Source organism: Pyxicephalus adspersus, chromosome 9, assembly GCF_032062135.1.
Source record: "Pyxicephalus adspersus chromosome 9, UCB_Pads_2.0, whole genome shotgun sequence".
Classification (NCBI taxonomy): domain Eukaryota; kingdom Metazoa; phylum Chordata; class Amphibia; order Anura; family Pyxicephalidae; genus Pyxicephalus; species Pyxicephalus adspersus.
In genome coordinates, this window is record NC_092866.1 from 15370576 (window position 1) to 15390582 (window position 20007).

At 36.6% G+C, this 20007-nt stretch overlaps 1 protein-coding gene across 1 annotated transcript in view; it reads left to right on the forward strand.

Moving 5' to 3' along the window:
* Positions 1-20007, forward strand: part of CDH8 (cadherin 8) — a 248417-nt gene that overhangs the window by 79982 nt on the left and 148428 nt on the right. The window contains exon 3 of the mRNA XM_072422718.1: positions 16888-17182. Coding sequence (XP_072278819.1) covers positions 16888-17182 — 295 coding nt within the window. The remainder of the gene's footprint in view (positions 1-16887; positions 17183-20007) is intronic.

The window sequence follows — 20007 nt, forward strand, 5'->3', positions numbered from 1 at the left end:
GTCTATTGCCCATCCATCTATTTGTTGCCTATTGCTATCAGTCTTAAATGTTGGTGGCAGCCCACACAAAGGCTTATAATGAGTAGATTAGGTATAAAAAGCTCTTCAGGCGTGATAATTGTCTCATGTATGGACATAACCCATAACAGGTATAAAACAGGCATGAAAGTACTTCTCATATTATAAAGTTTATTATGTCATGGCTGCTTTCAACTAATTATACCACAAAGTAAGCCAACCTAATGAACTCATTCTTGTTAATGCATTGTCATGTATGCCATACATCCTAAAAGTGAACTGTGGGAATAAAACAGAGTACAAAGAAACACATTAAGGGCCATGTTTTTCCTCTTTAAAAGAAGAAACAGAACTTTATCTTCATTACGCAGCAGAACATGGCAGTTCCTTTGCATTTAACAGATGAACTAATGAGGAAGCAAGTAAAATTGCTAAAAAATGTCATCACCAGACAACAGAATAAAGACGTTGGAAGTTAATAATACACAATGCTAGCATGTTTGAATTTTAAACGGGCTCGATCTTGAAGAGAGCCACTATTGTAGCTAAGTAACACTACGAAAATAAAGAAAATGAACAATGCAAAGATATTAATAGTGAACGTTTGGCAGATACTATTCTGGGAAGTGGGGATGTGCATCCAACTAGGCTTCTGTGGATATCAAAAATATTGTGTGATAATGATCTCAAGCAAGTACTGTACATGAACTTCTTCTATTGTCTTAAATCTTCGTTATTTTCCACCTGTATAATCTGCAGGAAGAAAGAGAAGTGAAAGAGAAGAATGTTAACTTCCCTTTCGTTCAGCCACAGGCTTTGGCTGTTACTCTGAGATTCCAAGCCATTCCTTAGTTAGGAGATAAAGGTCTGAGGCTTTCTGATAGATGGGCATGCTTGGGCATGATGGAGACTTGGGTTTGGAAATATGGTCCAGCCACTTCAACTGGTATCATTTAAATTGAAGAGGCAAACGTTCTTCTGGATCTTCTAGACTGGAACACTTTCAATCATAGTATTATTATTTTACTAAACAGGATTAATATAGCGCCAACATATTATTCAATGCTGTATATTAAAAAGGGGTTGAAAATTACAGACAGACAATAACACAGGAGGAGGAGAAGACACTACATGAATGAGCTTACAGTCTAAGAGGTGGGGGAAGTATCACACAATAGGAGGGGAGATATGGAATGATGGGTAAAGAGTGAGAACGGGTAGGCAAGTTTGAAAAGATGGGTTTTGAGTGATCTTTTAAATGAGTATAAAGTAAGAGCAAGCCAAATAGGATGAGGAAGACCATTCCAGAGAGTCGGGGTAGCTCTAGAAAAGTCTTTGAGCCGTGCATGTGACGAGGTTATGAGTGAGGAAGCCATTGATAGGTCATTGGAGGAGCAAAGAGAGAGGCTAGAGGTGTATTATTATTATTATTATTACCAGATCAGAAACGTAAGTGGCAAACACTGTGGAAGGATTTGAAGGCAAAACACTTAGTAGAAAAGTATCGCCATCAAACCCTAAAGTAAACTTAAATTTATGTCCCTTGTTTTATTAAAGCCTTTCCTCCAGTCCTTTTTTCATCGCATTTTTTTATCCATTATGAACAGTATCTCCAGTTATATAAACTGCTTTCTAAACGTTAGAGTTTTTTCCGAGCTTTAAAGGATAGTTTACTTTTTTCAGACAACAAATGATGGATCCCTAATCTTCTCTTTACATTTAAATGCATCTTTATATCTTATATATCTGATATATGTATATTTTTTTAAATCACTGTATGCTATAGGCTGATTCACATATTGAAATGGGAAAGCTGTCCAAAAGTCCATTTGCTTGTAGACTTATAACATAAAAAAGGATAACTTGGGTTCCTACGGACTGCAGACTTTACACATTCAGGGTGATATAGAAGTAGCATTCAATGTGTATTTTACATTTCAGGTCTTAAGGGGCTATAAAATGAGAAATCCAGCCACATGTGACCTATTAAAGTGATATTATAGGAAAATCTCAATCTTATTAGGCACTACTGTTGAATATGGGTGAATGTGTACAACAAATAATAGGGTCCACTCTTCTGAATTACGGATGGATCACATTTTCCATGATATACTTGTTATTTATGTGCATACGCTTTAATCTCTGTTCTGCTGTGAAGTCTACAGTAAAGGAGTTATCTTCAAACCACAGTTCTGGTGTCTGCTGGCTAACTAGAATCCAAATCTGAAGTTATCCTAACAAGCCTGTAATCCGCTGCTAGAAACTTTCTTGCAGTGCGGTACGTGGTGTCAGAACATAATGCCTAGGCAATTAAAGATTTCACATGTTGCTGAGCCCAAAGGCCTGAACTAGACAGCAAAATTAATTGTTGGTAGCATCAAATTAACCGTTTTATCCCAAAATGACTTACTTGCACCACAATAGAATGTTTTGACTTATTTATATTGTGAAACAAATATAGAAAAGAAAAATGTTTTTGTATTCATTTTACCCCCATGAAATGCCCCTTTGTTTGCTATTTTATCAAAGAATAATATGAAAGGTTTAAGTTTTCATCTACAATATAAACAAATGTTGACAAATAACAAAATTTAAAAAAATGGTAAAAATGGCAAAAAATAGCAACATAACATCTAAATCCCATAGTAAGCCTTACCATTGTCACTGAAGTGTATGAAGCCAAGCAGGGCAAAGCAAAGACAAATTGGGCACAAAAGTGTCTGAAAAAGTGAAAACACAACTAATTACTTATGCTTCTCATATTGACAAATGTTTGTTTTCTATCTATCTTTTTTAAAGTTCTTGCAACCCCCCCCCCCCCCTCAAGAACTAGAATAGATACTAAATACTAGAATAAATACTAAATAAATACTAGAATAGAGAAAACAAATCCTTAATGCGGAAGTAAACCGCAAAAACAAAATTACTCACCTTTACCTTCACAGATCCATCAATCCCTTCGGAGGTTTCCTGGATCGCGTCCCGTGTCGTACTGGTTTACTCCTTCGTCCCAGCACAGAGGAAGTAGAAGCCATCTTCTTTACCCTTCTTCCGCCTTACTGCTTAGGCGTAAGAATAGGTGATATGAATGTGAAAAAGATTGCCCATCTCAGTGCTCATGTATGAAATCTTCATTTTTTTTTTTTTACCCCATTGAAGAAAAAACTTCTTCTTTGCGTGCCTGATGAGCAGCCAGAAGCCTCCTGGGTTCCATGACATATAAATCCTTGGAGGCCCTGTGCTCCCATTCTGCAATTGCAACTATAAGAAAAGGGAAGGGGCTTTTACCTTTTTTTACGTAAGGTAAATATTTTAGTTTAGGTCTGCTTTAAAGTGAAACTAAACCCAGGGAATACTTACCTGTCCCCATTCCATCATGGGTGCTGCCATCTTCTTCCTTCTACTCTTCCCCGTTCTGATGCCAGGCTGGAATGACATACAATAATTTCTGTGTAGGCACAGGTGAGTTCATTCAGTCCAGGGACCTGGAGGGGAAGCCAGAATTGCTAGGTATTTTGACAGCTGGGATGACAATCAGTCAGGTAAGAATGCTAATTGCAGAAGGAACATCGCCTGTCCTTTTTTGCAATAAAGCCTTGCCTGATGCCAATTTTTTTAAAGTGAAACTTTAGTTTATCGTCTTATTTATTCACCTAACTCTGTGATCACATGGTGTTCCACTCCCAGGTTTTCTTTCCTCTTCTGTACATGGAAGATACTGTCCTTCTTTGTGTGCATCCTAGAAGACGAATCTGCCGTAGGGATGTCTGCAAAGAGGGACTGATTGCTACTCCATACTCATAAATGGCACCTGTAAAGTACACAACAGAAATCTTATCTGAACATGACATTGATTTACAAAAAATAGAGAAAAACTTAATATGATACAGGAGTTGTTGAGAGTTTAATTTTTAAGGTTTGATTTTTGCTAAGAGATGGGCTATGAAGAGCTCCTGTCACTTTGCCTGTGTATTTCTTGAGCTGCTCAAGAAACTAATCTCAGTCCTGCTGTAGAGCTACTGTAGAAAGTTGTTATCTAGTTATTTCACTTTGTACACTGCCTGCATTTACAAAAAATGAAAGAAACCAGCAATAATGTAATAATGGGTACAGAGCTGCATTCATATGTGTTATTTATATCTGCCTGGAGTTCAGTTTTGACTATTGACAAAGCAAAGTAGGTTTTTAAAATTAATAAATAAATGGAATAGAATTATGCATCTTCTAAAAAAGGATAAAACACACGTTAGTGGATTAAACATTAGCTTCTCCTTGGAAATTAAGTGAATACTGCAAGGTAGCGACGGATCAAAGACTCCGAAGCAGCAGTCTCTCTACTTTTCCATTTTGTATTTTTCTACACACTGATCAAAGTCCTTCAAAAGGCCAAATATATTCACAAGTGGGAATGAGGTTTCTGTGGGCACTCTGTGCACTTAATTCCTCCTTATTTTCTCATCAACAAAAGCCGCCACACTCTCTATTGGCCTGTCATGCGCCATCAAATCAGCAGCCTTGGGAGCAGAATTTGGCATGTCAGGGGCTCCACCATATTTCTCAGATATTCTCCGCCATTTAAACAATGTGACAAAATCGTGCCTGTTTTTTTTTTTTGCTGCCCTATCTTTTATTCAAAACAGCCTTTCCGTGGTAAAAATCGCACTTGGTGCTTCATTGTATGCTATAACCTGGAATTGCTGCAATCACTCGAAAATAGAATACATTCTGCAACGGTTTTCCTTCATTGTTAAAACACATAATATAGAGAATTGTGTTTGTGCTTGTTCAATGCAGCAGTAAATAGCTTAATGTGAAATATTGCATTCGCAGTTGGAAGTCACACATTCTTTTGTGTAAGTGGAATTTGGGGTCTGTGTAAGCTTTATCGATAAGTAAAAGAGAGATTGTATTGTGAAAGAAAGGGGTGGAAGTGATAGCATAACACTGAATAGAATGAGTTATTTAAAGGAGAACGAGAGTCAGGGAGGAAAATATTGTCTGGGGCTAACATAATATAAGGTTATGTACCTGTGGAATGTTTTTTTTTGGAGGAACGTATGTCTATTGTCAGTTCACATATATTTTAGGTTATAATCAAAATATTTAAAGAGACATTCTGCACCTTATACGTTTTAGTTCTCTCTACTCCTGGAAATGTCAATGCCCTAGCAGTGTCTTCTCCTCTTCTGGGAGTGTCTGGATGTTTGAGTACTGTCTGTGCAGGCCCTGAACCCGTGATCCCCCCACCTCTCACTTATCTACTTCACTTTTTAGGTAGCTGTTGGGGAAAGAATGAAGGAGAATACTATAGAGCAGCCATGCTCAACCAGGTTTTCTCCAGAGCTTGGAAGGGGTCCCTCAAATAGGCCCGATTGACCTCCTATTTGATGATGCCTGCATAAGTCTGGAGTCAACACCACTTGGTAGAGCCACTTGCATGAATCTTTTAATGTTTTTAGGGGTCTCTAATGGTCATATTCTAGCCATCACTGTACGGGGGTCTTTCTTTCCATTGACCAAAAAATTGGTCTTGGAAAGGGGTTCACAGAGACCTGAAAATTATTTTAACGGTTCCTCAGGCTAAAGAGGTTGAGAAAGACTGCCACAGGGTGTCTCTAGATTAAAGTACTGGATCTGTTGACATTCCATTCAAAATAGTGATGCCCAGCAGATCTTGCAGGACTTTCCTCCATCTTTTTATGGATAAATAAGATGACATAAAATACGTCAAATGCACATATCAATTGGTGTTGATTGCTGGTGACAGATTCTTATAATTTTAAATCTAACTTCACATTTTTTAAGTTCCATTAGGCTTGATTTTTTAGAGATCACCAAGACTGGAGAACATAGACTGGCATGGGAGAACCTGGGTCATAAAGCAACATTGAAATAGATTTCTTAAAATCATTCTATATTAGTGTGCAAATGTATTCAATCCTGCATCTAATCTATTCTAAGTTTGCTGGATCACCTAGTTTCTTTCAGTCTATCTTTTTCAGACTTGGAGAGCTTTAATAAATCAGGCCCACTGTGTCTACCCTCTTTGGATACACATACCTTAATTCAAAGAATTATCCATGCAGTCAGATGATGGGTGTTATTCTTCTTGTCCAAAATGCTTCAATGCTCCATAGAACAATACACAGGGTATACCATGCAAGTACTAGTGCTATATATAAGTTACAATGTAATTATGGGAGGTATAATATGATCATAATGTAAATATTATTATCTTTATTATTACTTTTATTATTACAAAGCTGTAAGTTGGTACATTCACATATTTCTCTAAGCCTTGAGGTTAAAACCAAAAAAACGTCATCACCTAATTTTAGCTCTATATTTCATTATTATTTTACCTTGTCAAAGGTTTATAAAATCTAATGTTTTCATTTTGATAAATGACTGCAAAACTATGGTAACTGCTTAATATATACATATAACCAGGATTAGCCTGTATAAGGCACTTGCATCGAATGAAAAGCCTGCAGATTTGTTTGCATTTGTAAAATATCAGCATATGTGAAATAATTAGGTATAGACGTGCTGTCACCCAGTGTGGGAGTGGGATTTTCGACCATCCTGCAGTGTTATATTATGAAAAGAATATTAACTTTGCAGGTCAAAATTTACATTGAAACTGCATTTGCTTGGGTTTGGCATTGAAGACACTTGTTAGCAATACAGGAAAGAACTCCCCTGGGAAAATACAAGTTTTTAAAGGAGCCAATATTAAAGCTACAATTTAAGGAGGAAATTGTACTAAAAATATGATTTATTGTATATTTATGTTTATTATGGGGGAACATATGACTAATAGAACAATACTAGAAGAATACTATAATTTCAACCTTACCACTTCAAATTTCAAATATTAGGACCAGAATGTGGAAGTATCTAATTGTATTATTATACAATAGGTGAACAACACCCATTTAGTTAGTGGACATGTGCACATTAACCTTTACCACTAAAGTGGATCCATTTTATGGTTTGGCTTCCATAGCTGCCTATTAAAGGTCCATGGTGGACAAACTTCATTTGTTTCATTCGAGTAGTACCACTGCCACAAATCCATTGCTATTGTGATACTTTACGTGTGTTATGATGATGTGTTCTTTAGGTAGAGCTGGCCATAATTCTTTGTGTAGTTATGAATGGAATTTTTTAACTTGGAATTCTAAAACTTTTTTGTTTAGTCATACGCACCCATACCCCTACATGTTATGGGTTTTCAAAGTCTTAGTGGAAATGCTCTTCTTAGTTTTCCAATCTAGTGCTCTTTCTGCTTCCAGTCCAGTGGTCTATGCTTTATTAGATTAGGAATGGTCACACAACTATTTCCAAGCATCCTTATGTAGATTTGTACCATAGAGAAGGGGTCTGGGGTATCTGAGAGTTGGTGAGATTACTGGGTACATTGCAAATTATTGTCTATTGGTCAGATATAATCGCACAGTACATACAATGAAACTAAACCTATTTTTATTATTTTAACTGAGCTTTACCTAAGAAAATTCTGGTTATTTTGGGTCCCTGTCTTTTTTGCTCTGCCTTATTAAATAGGCCTGAGACAGTTATATTTTTTTAGAACACTGTGATGCATTGTATTAGTCTCCTTCATTAATAACTGTCATAGGCAACAAATAAATTAGGCATGAACTGTCCAAATTTATAGTTTTTTTCTCTCCTGTAGTTTTCTTTTCTTTTTTTGTGGTTATTGTTAATCTCTTTATCTGATATACAGAAAAAAAGTCAAAAGCTCACACGGGAGCTCCTCATTAAATTTAATATGCAACATTATACAGATAGAGGAGAAAGCACCATCTATTGGTTTTATTATTCTAAATTATTATTGGAAATGTTTTTAGATAAAAACTGCACAGACAACACTCCTGCTTGCATACATTTCTATGAATCATAATGTTGGTAATGATATGGGTATAATATGGCTTTAGGGTTGCAGACTCGTACGAGGTGAAATAGGTTCTCACAGCTGGTCTTCAATCATCTTCTACTCTCAATAACATGCAATTAGCTATTAGTGGTCGTGATTGTAAGGCCCTGGTCAGCAACGGCCTCACCAGACACCAGTCCCCCAATCTAACACTGCACTCTTCACCTATAGTAAGCCCCCGCTCAGCCTCAGGATTGCACAAGCGATGGTGTCTGGGGAAGGACTGGTAGCAAGTCAGGAGCCCACAGATAGCAGTACCAAGATTCCAAATCCAGAATAGAGAGCAGAGGTCATACACAGAATATTTGTCCACCAAACAAAGTACTCCAGGGCAAAACACAAGCAGAGTCAGGGTCCCAGGCATATATATATATAGTCTTGTAGTCCTTCACCATGCAAGGGAAACCAACACGTTCATTATAAATGGACCTTGTCATGTACTAAAATACATTCAGCAAAGACAATACTTGTAAAAAAAGAGGTTAAATACTTGCATCTCTTGATTTCTGTCCAATCTATTACTGGGGTATTTTGGTTCCACCCATTACCCTCACTTTTTTTTTCTACAAGAATCCCTCCCTGAGATCTTAGTGAGGAAACAAATAAAATTGGGATTCCAAAAAAATCGAAAACTTTTTTCCCACCAGACTTCTAGAGACTAGACCTAGGAGCAATGTTAAGTGGTACAGATTACAAGAGAGGCTTGTGATCAGCTTCTTACTCAATGGTATATCTTTTGCCTAAATCATTTTAGTATAAAGTCACTTTAATGTCCCCTTTCCAAACCATATCTGTCCACCTTTCCCCTTTTTTGTACAATAAAGCCCTGTGTAAGCTGCTCCAATGTCACAACACTTGGCCAATCATTAGCCAATCACTCTGACATTGATTGAGAAGGTTCTTCATTCCTGGAAGATAGTGGTATTGTCTTTACTCTTGCCAACCCATTGTCAAGAAAAAGTAAGTATTATGAGTTGGGGTCCAGGCTTTGACCTGTCCCATTTCCCACCATAAGCAATGAAGAGATTCACTTTGGTGCAAGATAATAGTTTAGTAATATTTCTTTGGAAAGATTCCAATTTATTTTTTGGCTTTTTGGTTATAAGTCTTGGGTCTCTGGAGTTTTTCTTTAGCTATAACCTTTTCAGTCCCAAACAGAACCCGGGTATAAATATTCAGCATTCAAAATTGGCTCTTCAAGACATTACTCAATACCATCTTACCTTAGCAAATATGCCAAGCATGAGCAGATATATTTGCTAAGCACTGACTGATAGATCAATGTGTCACTAGATGTGATGGTAAAGCAAGCACATCTCACTGTTGTTTAGGGAAGCTGCTAAGTCCAAATGGGTTTGCCCTGGGCTGCCAGGAATCGGAAAGCATTAGCAATTTGTTAAGACAAGGGCGACTTCAGGTAAAATCAATCACTTAACTATTCTGTTTGTTCAGGAAAACATTGAAGGTATGCACTCACTTCACCCTAAAGCAGAATTCCACTCAGATATATTAAAAGTTATATATGGGCAGTTATACCTAAAACTTTGCATAAGTACCAGTATTTGTTATATCCGTCTGCTCCAGTTGGCTGCATATCATAACCTAATTTAGGAACATAATGGAGCTAATCACAGATGACTTAAATAGGGCAACTAGGCCTCTAAAAACTACCTATGCAGCTCAAACCCTAAAACTCAAGTCCAGACCAGTCGGGTTGAATTCATTGTAGAGTTTTACAGCTGTTTATGTCCCCATTGGATGGATTTCTCTTTGTCCTTATGACACTAAATTAGGGGAACCGGTAACTATTAAACAGCATTGACCAAGCTGTGCTGCTGCTGATGTGGTGGCCAAAGATCTGACTAGATTGTCCAAGCAAAGGTTTCCCAATCACTATATTGGAACAAGGCAGTGTTTGAGGCATTGGGAAAAGCTTCAGGAACAAGCTATTGTTCGAACTAAGAGGCCCAGTACACTTTAGAGAAATTAGAGTTTCCAACAACAGTATGCCATTAAGAATACCTGCAGATTCACACCGAATTGGAACAGTGTGTGTTCAGACTTTTTATATATTATATATTACTATATATTTATATATTATATTTATATATATTACATTATTTTGGTTATTATCATTATTAATTGATTGCCATTCTTCATAACAAATCACAGATGAGTACCAAAACGTAGTAGTAGTTAGTCATTTCCAAGTGGACTTTGTTTTTGCAATGTTGAAGATGTTTTACAGCCTAGCCAAGCTGCCTTTTCAGTTCTGAAGGCACAGATGACCTAAATGGAGCAACTGAGCTTCTAGAAACCATCCATATAGCTAAAACCCTAAAGTCCAAGTAGAGGCAAGTGGGGTAAAACTGTTGTTGGGTTTTTATAGCTGGTTATGTCCCCATTGGATAGATTTTTCTTTGTCTCTATGATACTAAATTACGGGAACCTCTGTCAATATAACTAACAGATATGGACGGCATTGAAAACCTACTTTCAAAAACCAACTCTTGTTAAATGAATATTGATATCTACGCTGGTTTGACTTCCCCTAATTTCCTTGTTGCACTCAATTACGTTTCTTCATTTCCTGTGTATGGATCTGGTAGAAAATATCCCCAATGCTAGAGCAGAGAGCAATAGTAGTACAAAGGAGATTTTACCTTTTCTGTTTTTTTTTCAAAACTAAAATAAGTTGTATTTTGGTTAATAATTCTTCTTCACTTATAAACTGGCCAAAAGTCTGATTGTGTAACCTCTATGTATTCTTCCAATTCATAAATCTCTAATTTTCCAATTTTACATAATATGAGAACCAACATTAGCAATCCATTTAATCACTATCATATCAGACAGACCCTTGAGTTCCATATTTGATGGTAGATCTAAAAGAAATTGTAAAATAAATAAATACAAAAGGCCCTTCTGTACTTTTGCATATGAAGAGTATTTGCCAATTCCAGATTTAAACTCTGAGCATGTAAATATTTTATATTTCTTTATACTTAAAATATATTTTGGCTGGTGTGCATCTTTAATTAAGTGCAATATTTCCATTATACTTTTAATTCATTTTAGCTTTTTTGCTTTTAGTTCAGCATATGCATTACTATTAGCGGCATTTTACCAGGCATTTAATCTTTCCCGTGCCTTTCAGATCATTTCTAAGTATCTCTTTGTTTCCATTTTCAATATTAACACTTGGGGAATAGTCTCGTTTGCAGAGGAATTGGCATGGAAACAGGACATCCCACAGAACAGATGTCACATACAGGATTATGAAATCTGTCCAATTATACTCCTATTCCTGCACCGGTCGTAACAAGAGACTCAACAACAAGCATATTTATTGAGTTTGATGCTATCTGAATCGACAGACACACACATGCAGGCCTGCACTAAACTACTTTCAATTGATTGTCAGCGTTAAAGACTATTTACAGTCTATGGGGTTTTATTTCTTTATTTTTTCGCTTTTAATATGAATTTTTCAACATGGTTGTTTTATTTTTTTTTTGATCAGGACATGTTACAAGGAATTCTATTTTTCATTTATTTTAAAGCTAAAAGCAGATAAAAACACAGATTAATGCAGTTTATTATTCCCTAATACATCCCTATTTTTTCAGTGAAGTAAGGTAAGTACCTGACTTTGGCATAGTATCAGCCACTTTTAGTCCCTTTAGGGCAGGAAGAAGCATCATAAGCAGCCAATCAGTTATTCTGCATTTAAATGAATATGTTAATAGGAGATTTTTTTACATTCACTGTCCAGTTACAGAATGATGATGAGGAGGAGATCCACTGGGAGTTTATTTATAATCAGGCTAGGCTATACACCAAACAATCTGTGTCCTTTATACACAAATAAGGCCACATTCTTTTTGCCTCATTAACAAAAAAATGACAATCAACTGAAAACATAGACACTTTATAGCATGACATTTGTATGAGATTGCCACTTTCATTGTTTCAAAATGGTGATCATCAAAGTTATGAAGTGGTGATCATGTAGCTCATTGCAACTTTGTTGGTAAAGTAAAAGCTATTGCCATATTACATATACAATGTATATCAGATGTGTTTGATTAAACACCCTGATCACCAAGCTTGCCACCATTGAATAGTGGCGATCAAGGCTAAAAATATGGTGATCAGTTTCTCTATTCAAGTAAATTGTCTTCTTATACCCTATTTGGCAAAATTTGGTATAAAGATTAAAATCTAATAACCACCATTATAAAGAAGACAGTCCTTCATAAAGCTGATTTTAGAAGAAGCATTTAGGAAAAAAGGTGAGGCTAAATGGTGATCAGTACCACTTCTCTGTAGTTACTGTAAATTAATAAATTAGAGTCAATTTTAGCAGTAAATCTTAAATCTGGATAGACAGAAATACAAATCCATATGCAGGTCTGTTTATATGCATTTGTATGCATCAGCTTTAGGAGAAAAAATTCAGATAGTGATTGTCATATAGAAACAAGCATGTAATAATCACAGCTAAGTAAAAAAGTTTTGTGGCCTTTGATATTGTACTTATGTATGGCGGACAACTTAGGGCACGGCATGCTTATCTCTGAGCCATTCTACAATAAGGAGAGGCTGACTGTTTCCGTCTTCAGTATGATCACTGTCAGGAAGTAATGAGCATGGAACATATTTTTTCTGATAAGAAGGATGTTCTGTCTATACCAATCAAGTTGCAATTAAAAAAGAATACTGGTATAGCCTGTGTTGATGGGGTTTGAGCTTATGTTGGGGGAAACATGTGGACATCAGTTTGAGACAGGTGCAAATGACCTTCTTCTAACTTGCACTTGACCTGCTCAAAGTGGGTTTTTTACTGCCATAGACTTTTATCCTCTAATCTTAGAAAATGTTTGAGCTGATGGGTAGCAGCAACATCAATCAAGTCCAGATTTGTTTTATATTTCATATTACACAGTATAGCAATTTAGAGACTGGTACAATAATGACAAATTCTGCAACAGAAGCTGCAATTTTCCAGTAAAGTCTAAATTAGAACATATTTTTATATATTTATCTTGCCGGAATCCATGGCTGCTACATTGCCTTCATCTTATTGCTGACCTATATAATGTTACCCACCCACACTTTCAACTATTGCTGTCATTTCCTTTATACATAGATATATTTCCAAACTACCAATCCATTAACACAGTTTGTATACACACATCTCTGCATGAAATGCTGCAAATGAATTGACCCATGTGTATTTAGTAATATACTGTTATTTGGCACTAATAAAATCTAACATTACCTTGGATTGGATCCTGCAGGTGCTCCAGAGGAGAGATCTTTATATTAGTACGTATGAATTCCACAATATGAGTACAATCAAAGTAAAACATTCAGGCAAACAGCTAAACATATATATATATACATTTTATTCAGTCTTGGTAATTACATATTCTGGCATGGCCAAGAAAGTCAGTCTGCTATTTAGTTTAGCCAACTACTCCCTGATTCTTCAAACTCCTCTCTGTCCTTTGGCTGATGATTATGATGCTGATTCATTTTCTGATGCAAAGTCTGAGAGGTAACTTCGTAAAGCATATCCTAGATAATGTAGTATGGCAGTGGAGTATCTATCATTGGGCCTGATTTATTTAAACTCTCCATGAATGGTGAAGATAGACTATTATGAATGAACCTGGGTGATCCAGAAAACTTGGAACAGATCTGGTCCAGGACTGAAAACATTGACCAACCAATAGCAAAGTATTTTTAAAAAATCCACAGCGGTTTGCTGGACCACCCCAAATCTCCATGATAGTCTTTCTTCTCCAATTTTGGAGAGCTTTGATAAATCAGGCTAATTGTCTGTACTAAATTCCATTTATGGAATGGTGGGTCTACTGCTTTTAAGATAAAAAATATGTTATTTGTTACTTGCCCTTATTAGGAAAAAACCTTAACAGGTTGTGTCTTTGAGATGATCACTCATTTCACTGTTTCAATATAGCAAATAGTGGCGGTCACCCTGCTTGCCACTTCATATAGAATAAGTTCAAGTTTGCATGAACAATGGTTCCCGAGTGGCCAACACTTTACCAGGTGTTCAGCCAACCACACGTTTGCGCTGGTTCTTGAAAACACATTTTACTGCAGAGGGTAATGAACAGCTCATAGTTGCCCGTTGTTCCTTTTCTATGGGCTGCCATTGAGACAATATTGTTCTTCTTTCTACTGCTTTAATAGCATTATTTTTAATACATTCAGCTCATGTGTGAAATGTTTACATATTAAAGGTTAGCAAAAATATTGGAAAGCAGCCAGTAATTTCTGTTTAGTGGCCCTTTATTATAAAATGGAACCAATTAGAAACCAAAGAGAGACCATTTATCAACTCAGGCCAGTGAAGAAGCCATATGCGGGGGAGATATTTTATTCCCAGATGTAATTCACTAGTGGCTGGCAATAAGTCATTTTTTGCTTAATGCAGTCCCAAATATATCAATTTCTTTCCATACAAAAATGGACATAGACATCACCTAAGCCTGTCCGGGCTAATTAAATGAGGCATTCGCCCCAGAAAAGTCAACATTTAATAATCTTGTCCTTCTTCCTCCTACATAAGGACAGTCAGGTGCTCGGCTAACACAAGTCAAACGTACAAGTTTATAAAAATGAACTCAGACAGTGTTTATGGAGCCCATCCATAGAGCGGGGTGGTTATTCTAAGAAAAGAAATGACATTGGCTTTTTAGAATAGTACGTTTTCTCACATCACTTTGTCCTTTACAAGGAAATAAAAGATGTATTCTTTGTCTAAACACCTAAAAGATAAATGATTTAGTACAGCATTTTTTTTAGCTGAAATGAAAATTAGAATTTGGCTTTAGCTTTGGTTTTGGTGAGAATTTTCAGCAAGCAAAAAATAATTTATCATACCTGAAAAATTAATGTATCCCACCCCAAAAATGATCAATTACTGACAATTAAAGGGAGAATCATCATGTGTTGCAGCCAAAAAATGAACAGGACCACATTTATTGGGTGCCTTGCATTGTGGGGTCTAGGGACTTACTAGGGAGATTTGAAAATTGTCAATATTATATATGTATATATATATATATATTTATTTATATTTATACATATTTTTTTTTTTTTTGCTAGCAACTGTTGTTTAGTTGCACAGAAATCATTGTAATTCACAGCTACTAATTAGCAGTTATATTCTTTTGCCTTTGGCCAACTTATTACATTTACCGTACTACATTTCTATAAGTTTTTTTGGGTTAATGTAATTTCTGCTTCTTTGTTATTCTTTATACTGTTTACTTAATAACTGTAGGGGTAAAAGCAATGTGAAGACATGGAAGGTGTCATGTAGCTGCAGTAGAGGAAATATAATTTTAGACCTTTCCTAACAACATACCTGGTTGTTGCTGCCATAGCTGGAGACAGATGAAGGAGCCCATGGCTATAGATGACCTTGTACATGGGCCAGCGTCACAATCCATAAAGGGAATTCGCAATGCCATACGTAAGCCTGATCGCAACCTACAACAACTGCTGGCACAATGTTTCCATTTAACCAAGATATTGAGACCTTGTTGTTGCCTTGTTGTGGGTTACAAAAAAATCTAAACGCCTAGAAAAATGACTTGCTGTGTATTTAAAATAATTAGGACTAGAACAACAGCACAAAGTGTTAAATTAAAACATATGGAAACCGAGGAACATAATGTAATATATAATAGCTCACCAGTGCTTAGATGTGGTGGTTGCATGTTTGCTTAATTTTCAATCCTGCCACTTTTTGTCCAGGCTGACAATGCTTGCTTGGTGTACTAAATATATAATGCCTAGTACAGGATTACCCGGTCCTCTTCACAACATAGTTGGGGGGGGAGGGATTTTGTAGACCACAAATAAAGCTGAGAACGATGTAACTAATAAATGTTAGTGCAGAAATCCATGGGATTTGTATCAGCAAGCAAGCCTTCTCCATTTTTTTTCATGCAATGTGAATGGTTTAATATGATCCTTTCCTATGTTTTTTCCATTCACAATAAATGGGTACTTACCGCCTTACATTCCCAGCAGCATATATTCACCTTTCCATGGTTATATAAGATGATACTAAGTTTTCTCTGTGTTTGGGGGCTTTCAGAAAATAAATAGAGCTATATGCTGTCTGAATTTTAGGGTTATCTTCAGGACAAATTGTAAAAATAATACATATAAAATATATAACAATAGGTTCTGATAACTTTGTATCAGCTTCCCCTGAACAGCTACACAGGAGAAGGAAAGGTTTAGGGGAACCTTAAAAGCCAATCAGGCTCTATTGCACTACACATATGCTTCTAGAGAGCACGCTGTTGGATTATGATGATGACTCATAGGTGTGCTGATGCCCCTTTATTGTCCAATCAGAAGGTTGGAGATATGTTTTTAACCAAACTTTGCTGCAGTGGAAGTGGATCTCTTACCTGGGCTTTTATTTGGATCACTGGCCTGGAGAAAATGTTAATATTGGTGCCAGATGAACCATAAAATGTATTATTTAGCTGCTTGCCTGATATTACCCTTAATTACAAGTCAGGTTTTGTTCTCCATTTCTACAATAGGATGACTTTAAGATGACAGTTCAATAAGTTCTGCCTTTCCAATATTTTGCAGACATGTAAAAACATATTTGTGTCAAAGCATTAGAAGTAATGTTATTTATGAGCAAGTATAAAATTTGTCACGGTGCTTATGATTAGTTACTACAGCGCTACTGGGAGTATTATTATAAACTGCTGCTTCATTTGGTTATGTGTCAATTACTTAAACAATACTCATGATCTGCATCCTCCAGGGCAAAGTAACACAGTTGCAAATGGATCTTATTGATAGCCGCAGCACTAACAGAATGCTAATTGTCATTTTAGCTTCACACAGACTTGGATCCTGGGACCAGCAGAATCAAGTACATCCTTTCCGGAGAGGGAGCCGGCACCATCTTCGTAATCAATGACAAGACTGGAGATATTCATGCAATGAAGAGACTTGATCGGGAGGAGAAGGCTGAGTACACCCTTACAGCACAGGCTGTGGATAGAGATACAAACAAACCTTTAGAACCTCCTTCAGAGTTCATTATTAAAGTCCAAGACATCAACGACAACGCACCGGAATTCGTTAATGGACCGTACCATGCCACCGTCCCAGAGATGTCTCTTGTTGGTATGTATGCAATTTTTTTCTAATATATTTATTCTGATGTGTGTATTTACATCCCATATTGATGGAAAAAAATGGCTTAGATTTTAGTTCCTAGGCATCAATATTAACTACACATTGGACTATATATCAGATAGAATAGAATTCTGGTGGTAACCAAATCTAAATAGGAGCTTGGGTTTTGAAATGTAGGTTTGAATGGGGCACTTATAACTTTCGAAACTCCTAATGTTCCGGGGCAATCACCAAATGGATTCCAGCTTAGATATTCCTAGAGCCTTGAAGAAGGGGCTGGGGTCAAAATGAAGTGTGTTGGCTCCCTCGTAATTCTTTTTTTTTTTTAATAAATACATGGTTTGCTCAAAGCTGCAAAAAAGGTTGACTATTATTGCAGTACTCCTCCCCCACTGACAAAAAATGTACCCATAAAAGACCATCCCATTAATAGTCCCTCTCAATAGACAAAAGAAAACCCTCCCATACTACACACATTACTGATTCTGAATTTAAAGTGCCCACTCTCCGTGGGCTGGTAGTGGCAATTGCAGTGCATCTGATTAAAGCAGTGCACTTTTAGTGGTAATTAGTTTATGCTTGGCTCTCTGGTGTTTATATTCCTGGTTCCAGTAGTGCACTCCTTAGTGGTTTAATTATCCTCTCCACTTACTGTTATCTGTAAATTGCTTTTAGGCTGACACAGTGTTCTGAACAAGACTGGAAATGTCCATTTGCAGTCTATTTAAAGAGAAGACCGTATAGGGTACAACGTTTTGAATCTTGCAAGCAATAAAAAAAGCTTCCTAGACCAGTGGTTGGAATGGTGGTCTGATGGGAACAAGAAACTTCAACCAGACATAGCCCTTGACAAGTAATCATAGATGTCAACGGTCTAAGTCAGTCTCTAGCTGGACTCTGAATTAAAAGTTCCCAGGGCCTTGAATAAGGGGTGCCCTTAACATGAAGAGATTTGGCCATATCCTCATTTATTTTTCAAATAAGTAAATTGATTGTTGAAAGCTGCAAACAGGTTGACTATTATTGCATTTCTCCTCCCCCACTGACAATTTAACTTACCCATGAAAGAACTTTCCCATCGATGATCCCTCTCAAGGAAAAACTCCCCCATACTACACACACTACTGATTCTGGAGGTAAAGTTTACTTTCCATGGACAGGTTCTCCAGGTGATTATATTCCTGATTCCAGTAGCACACTGCTTAGTGGTTTATTACTTTCTCCACTTGTTTTTTCTGTAAATTGCTTCTAGGCTGACAAAGCGTTCTGAACAGGACAAAATGTCACATTTGCAGTCTTTAAAAAAGCAGTTTGTATAAGGTACACCCATTGGAATCTTACATACAATAAAAAAGCCTCCTAGACCAGTGCGTGGAATGGCGGCCTGATGAGAACAGAACGCCTCTAACAGACACGGTCCCCAACAATTGGAGATAGATAGTAACCTTAGTCTATGGTGTATCACATATGCCATCTGCAAACTGATGTTAGCAAGATAAAAAGTCTAATGACAGAGTCGGATAGTCAGCCAATGTTATTTCCCCAAGAATGGTGGTGGGGTTGTTGGCGGTGCACATAAACATGCAAACTCCTAAGACACCCATGGCAAACAATTAATGAGTTTGTTGCTATGAGACATACAATGTTTCCTTCTCCACATTCTAGACTTGAGGCATTTTTATATTTTATTTGTTGACTGTGACAATGGGAAAAAATTCCAAATACCTTTTTAGGGAGATGTACTCTTAAACCCACACAATGTAGAGAATTTGTGAGCGTCCTAAAGTGCCCAAAGCCATTTACTTTTTATAGCTATGCTTCAGATGCATAAGCATATAAGTGTTGTCGGGAAAAAAAAAATTGATTTTCACAAGCTTTAGGATGCATGCAATTTGTTATATATCACCTATACTTTAAATGTAAGTGGCATGTAGAAAAATTATGCTGTGCAGCATCCATACATTCCGAAAAAAAGAAAAATACTGAATATGACATCCAGAATGCAAGACAATGGATGTGATACTATGCAACATTTTATATACAGAAGAAGAAAAGATGCTAAGTATTACATCCAGTTTACATAACTAGAGAAAGCTAATATGCAGAGTCTAGTCATGACAAATACATAATATAACTTTCAGCATAGACAATATGCGAGATGCTGTTAAGCATTCATACATATAGAAAAACAGATACCAAGAATTACACCTAGGATACAGAATAAGAGAAGTGGTACTGGGCAGAAGAATAGATACCAAAAATTACACCTGAAGTATTGGAAAAGATAGGTTTAACTGTGCAGAGTACATATAGAATAAGACCAGATACCGAGAATCACACCCAATGTGCAGAACTAAAGAAGTCATTGCGTGCATAGTCCACACATACAGAATAAGAACAGATATAGAGAATTGCACCCACTGTATAGAACTAAGAAAGTGGTACTGTGCAAAGTCTTTACATAAATAATAAGAACAGATACCAAGAATTACCCCCAGTGTATAGAACCAAAGAAAGGTAACTGTGCAAATCCCATACATTCAGCATAAAAACAAAAACAGGGAACTACACCCAGTTTAAAAACCCAGAAAAGGTGACTATGCAAGGTCCATACATACAGAAAGTGAACAAATATTGAATATGACATCCAGCATACTAAACAATAAATGTGACACTGTTCACAGATACAGCTGAGTTCACGGATAGAGAAAAAAGAACAGATACTAAGAATGACAACCAGTTTACAGAACCAGAGAAGTGGTACTATGTAGGATCCATACATACAAAATAAGGGAAGATACTGGGAATTACAT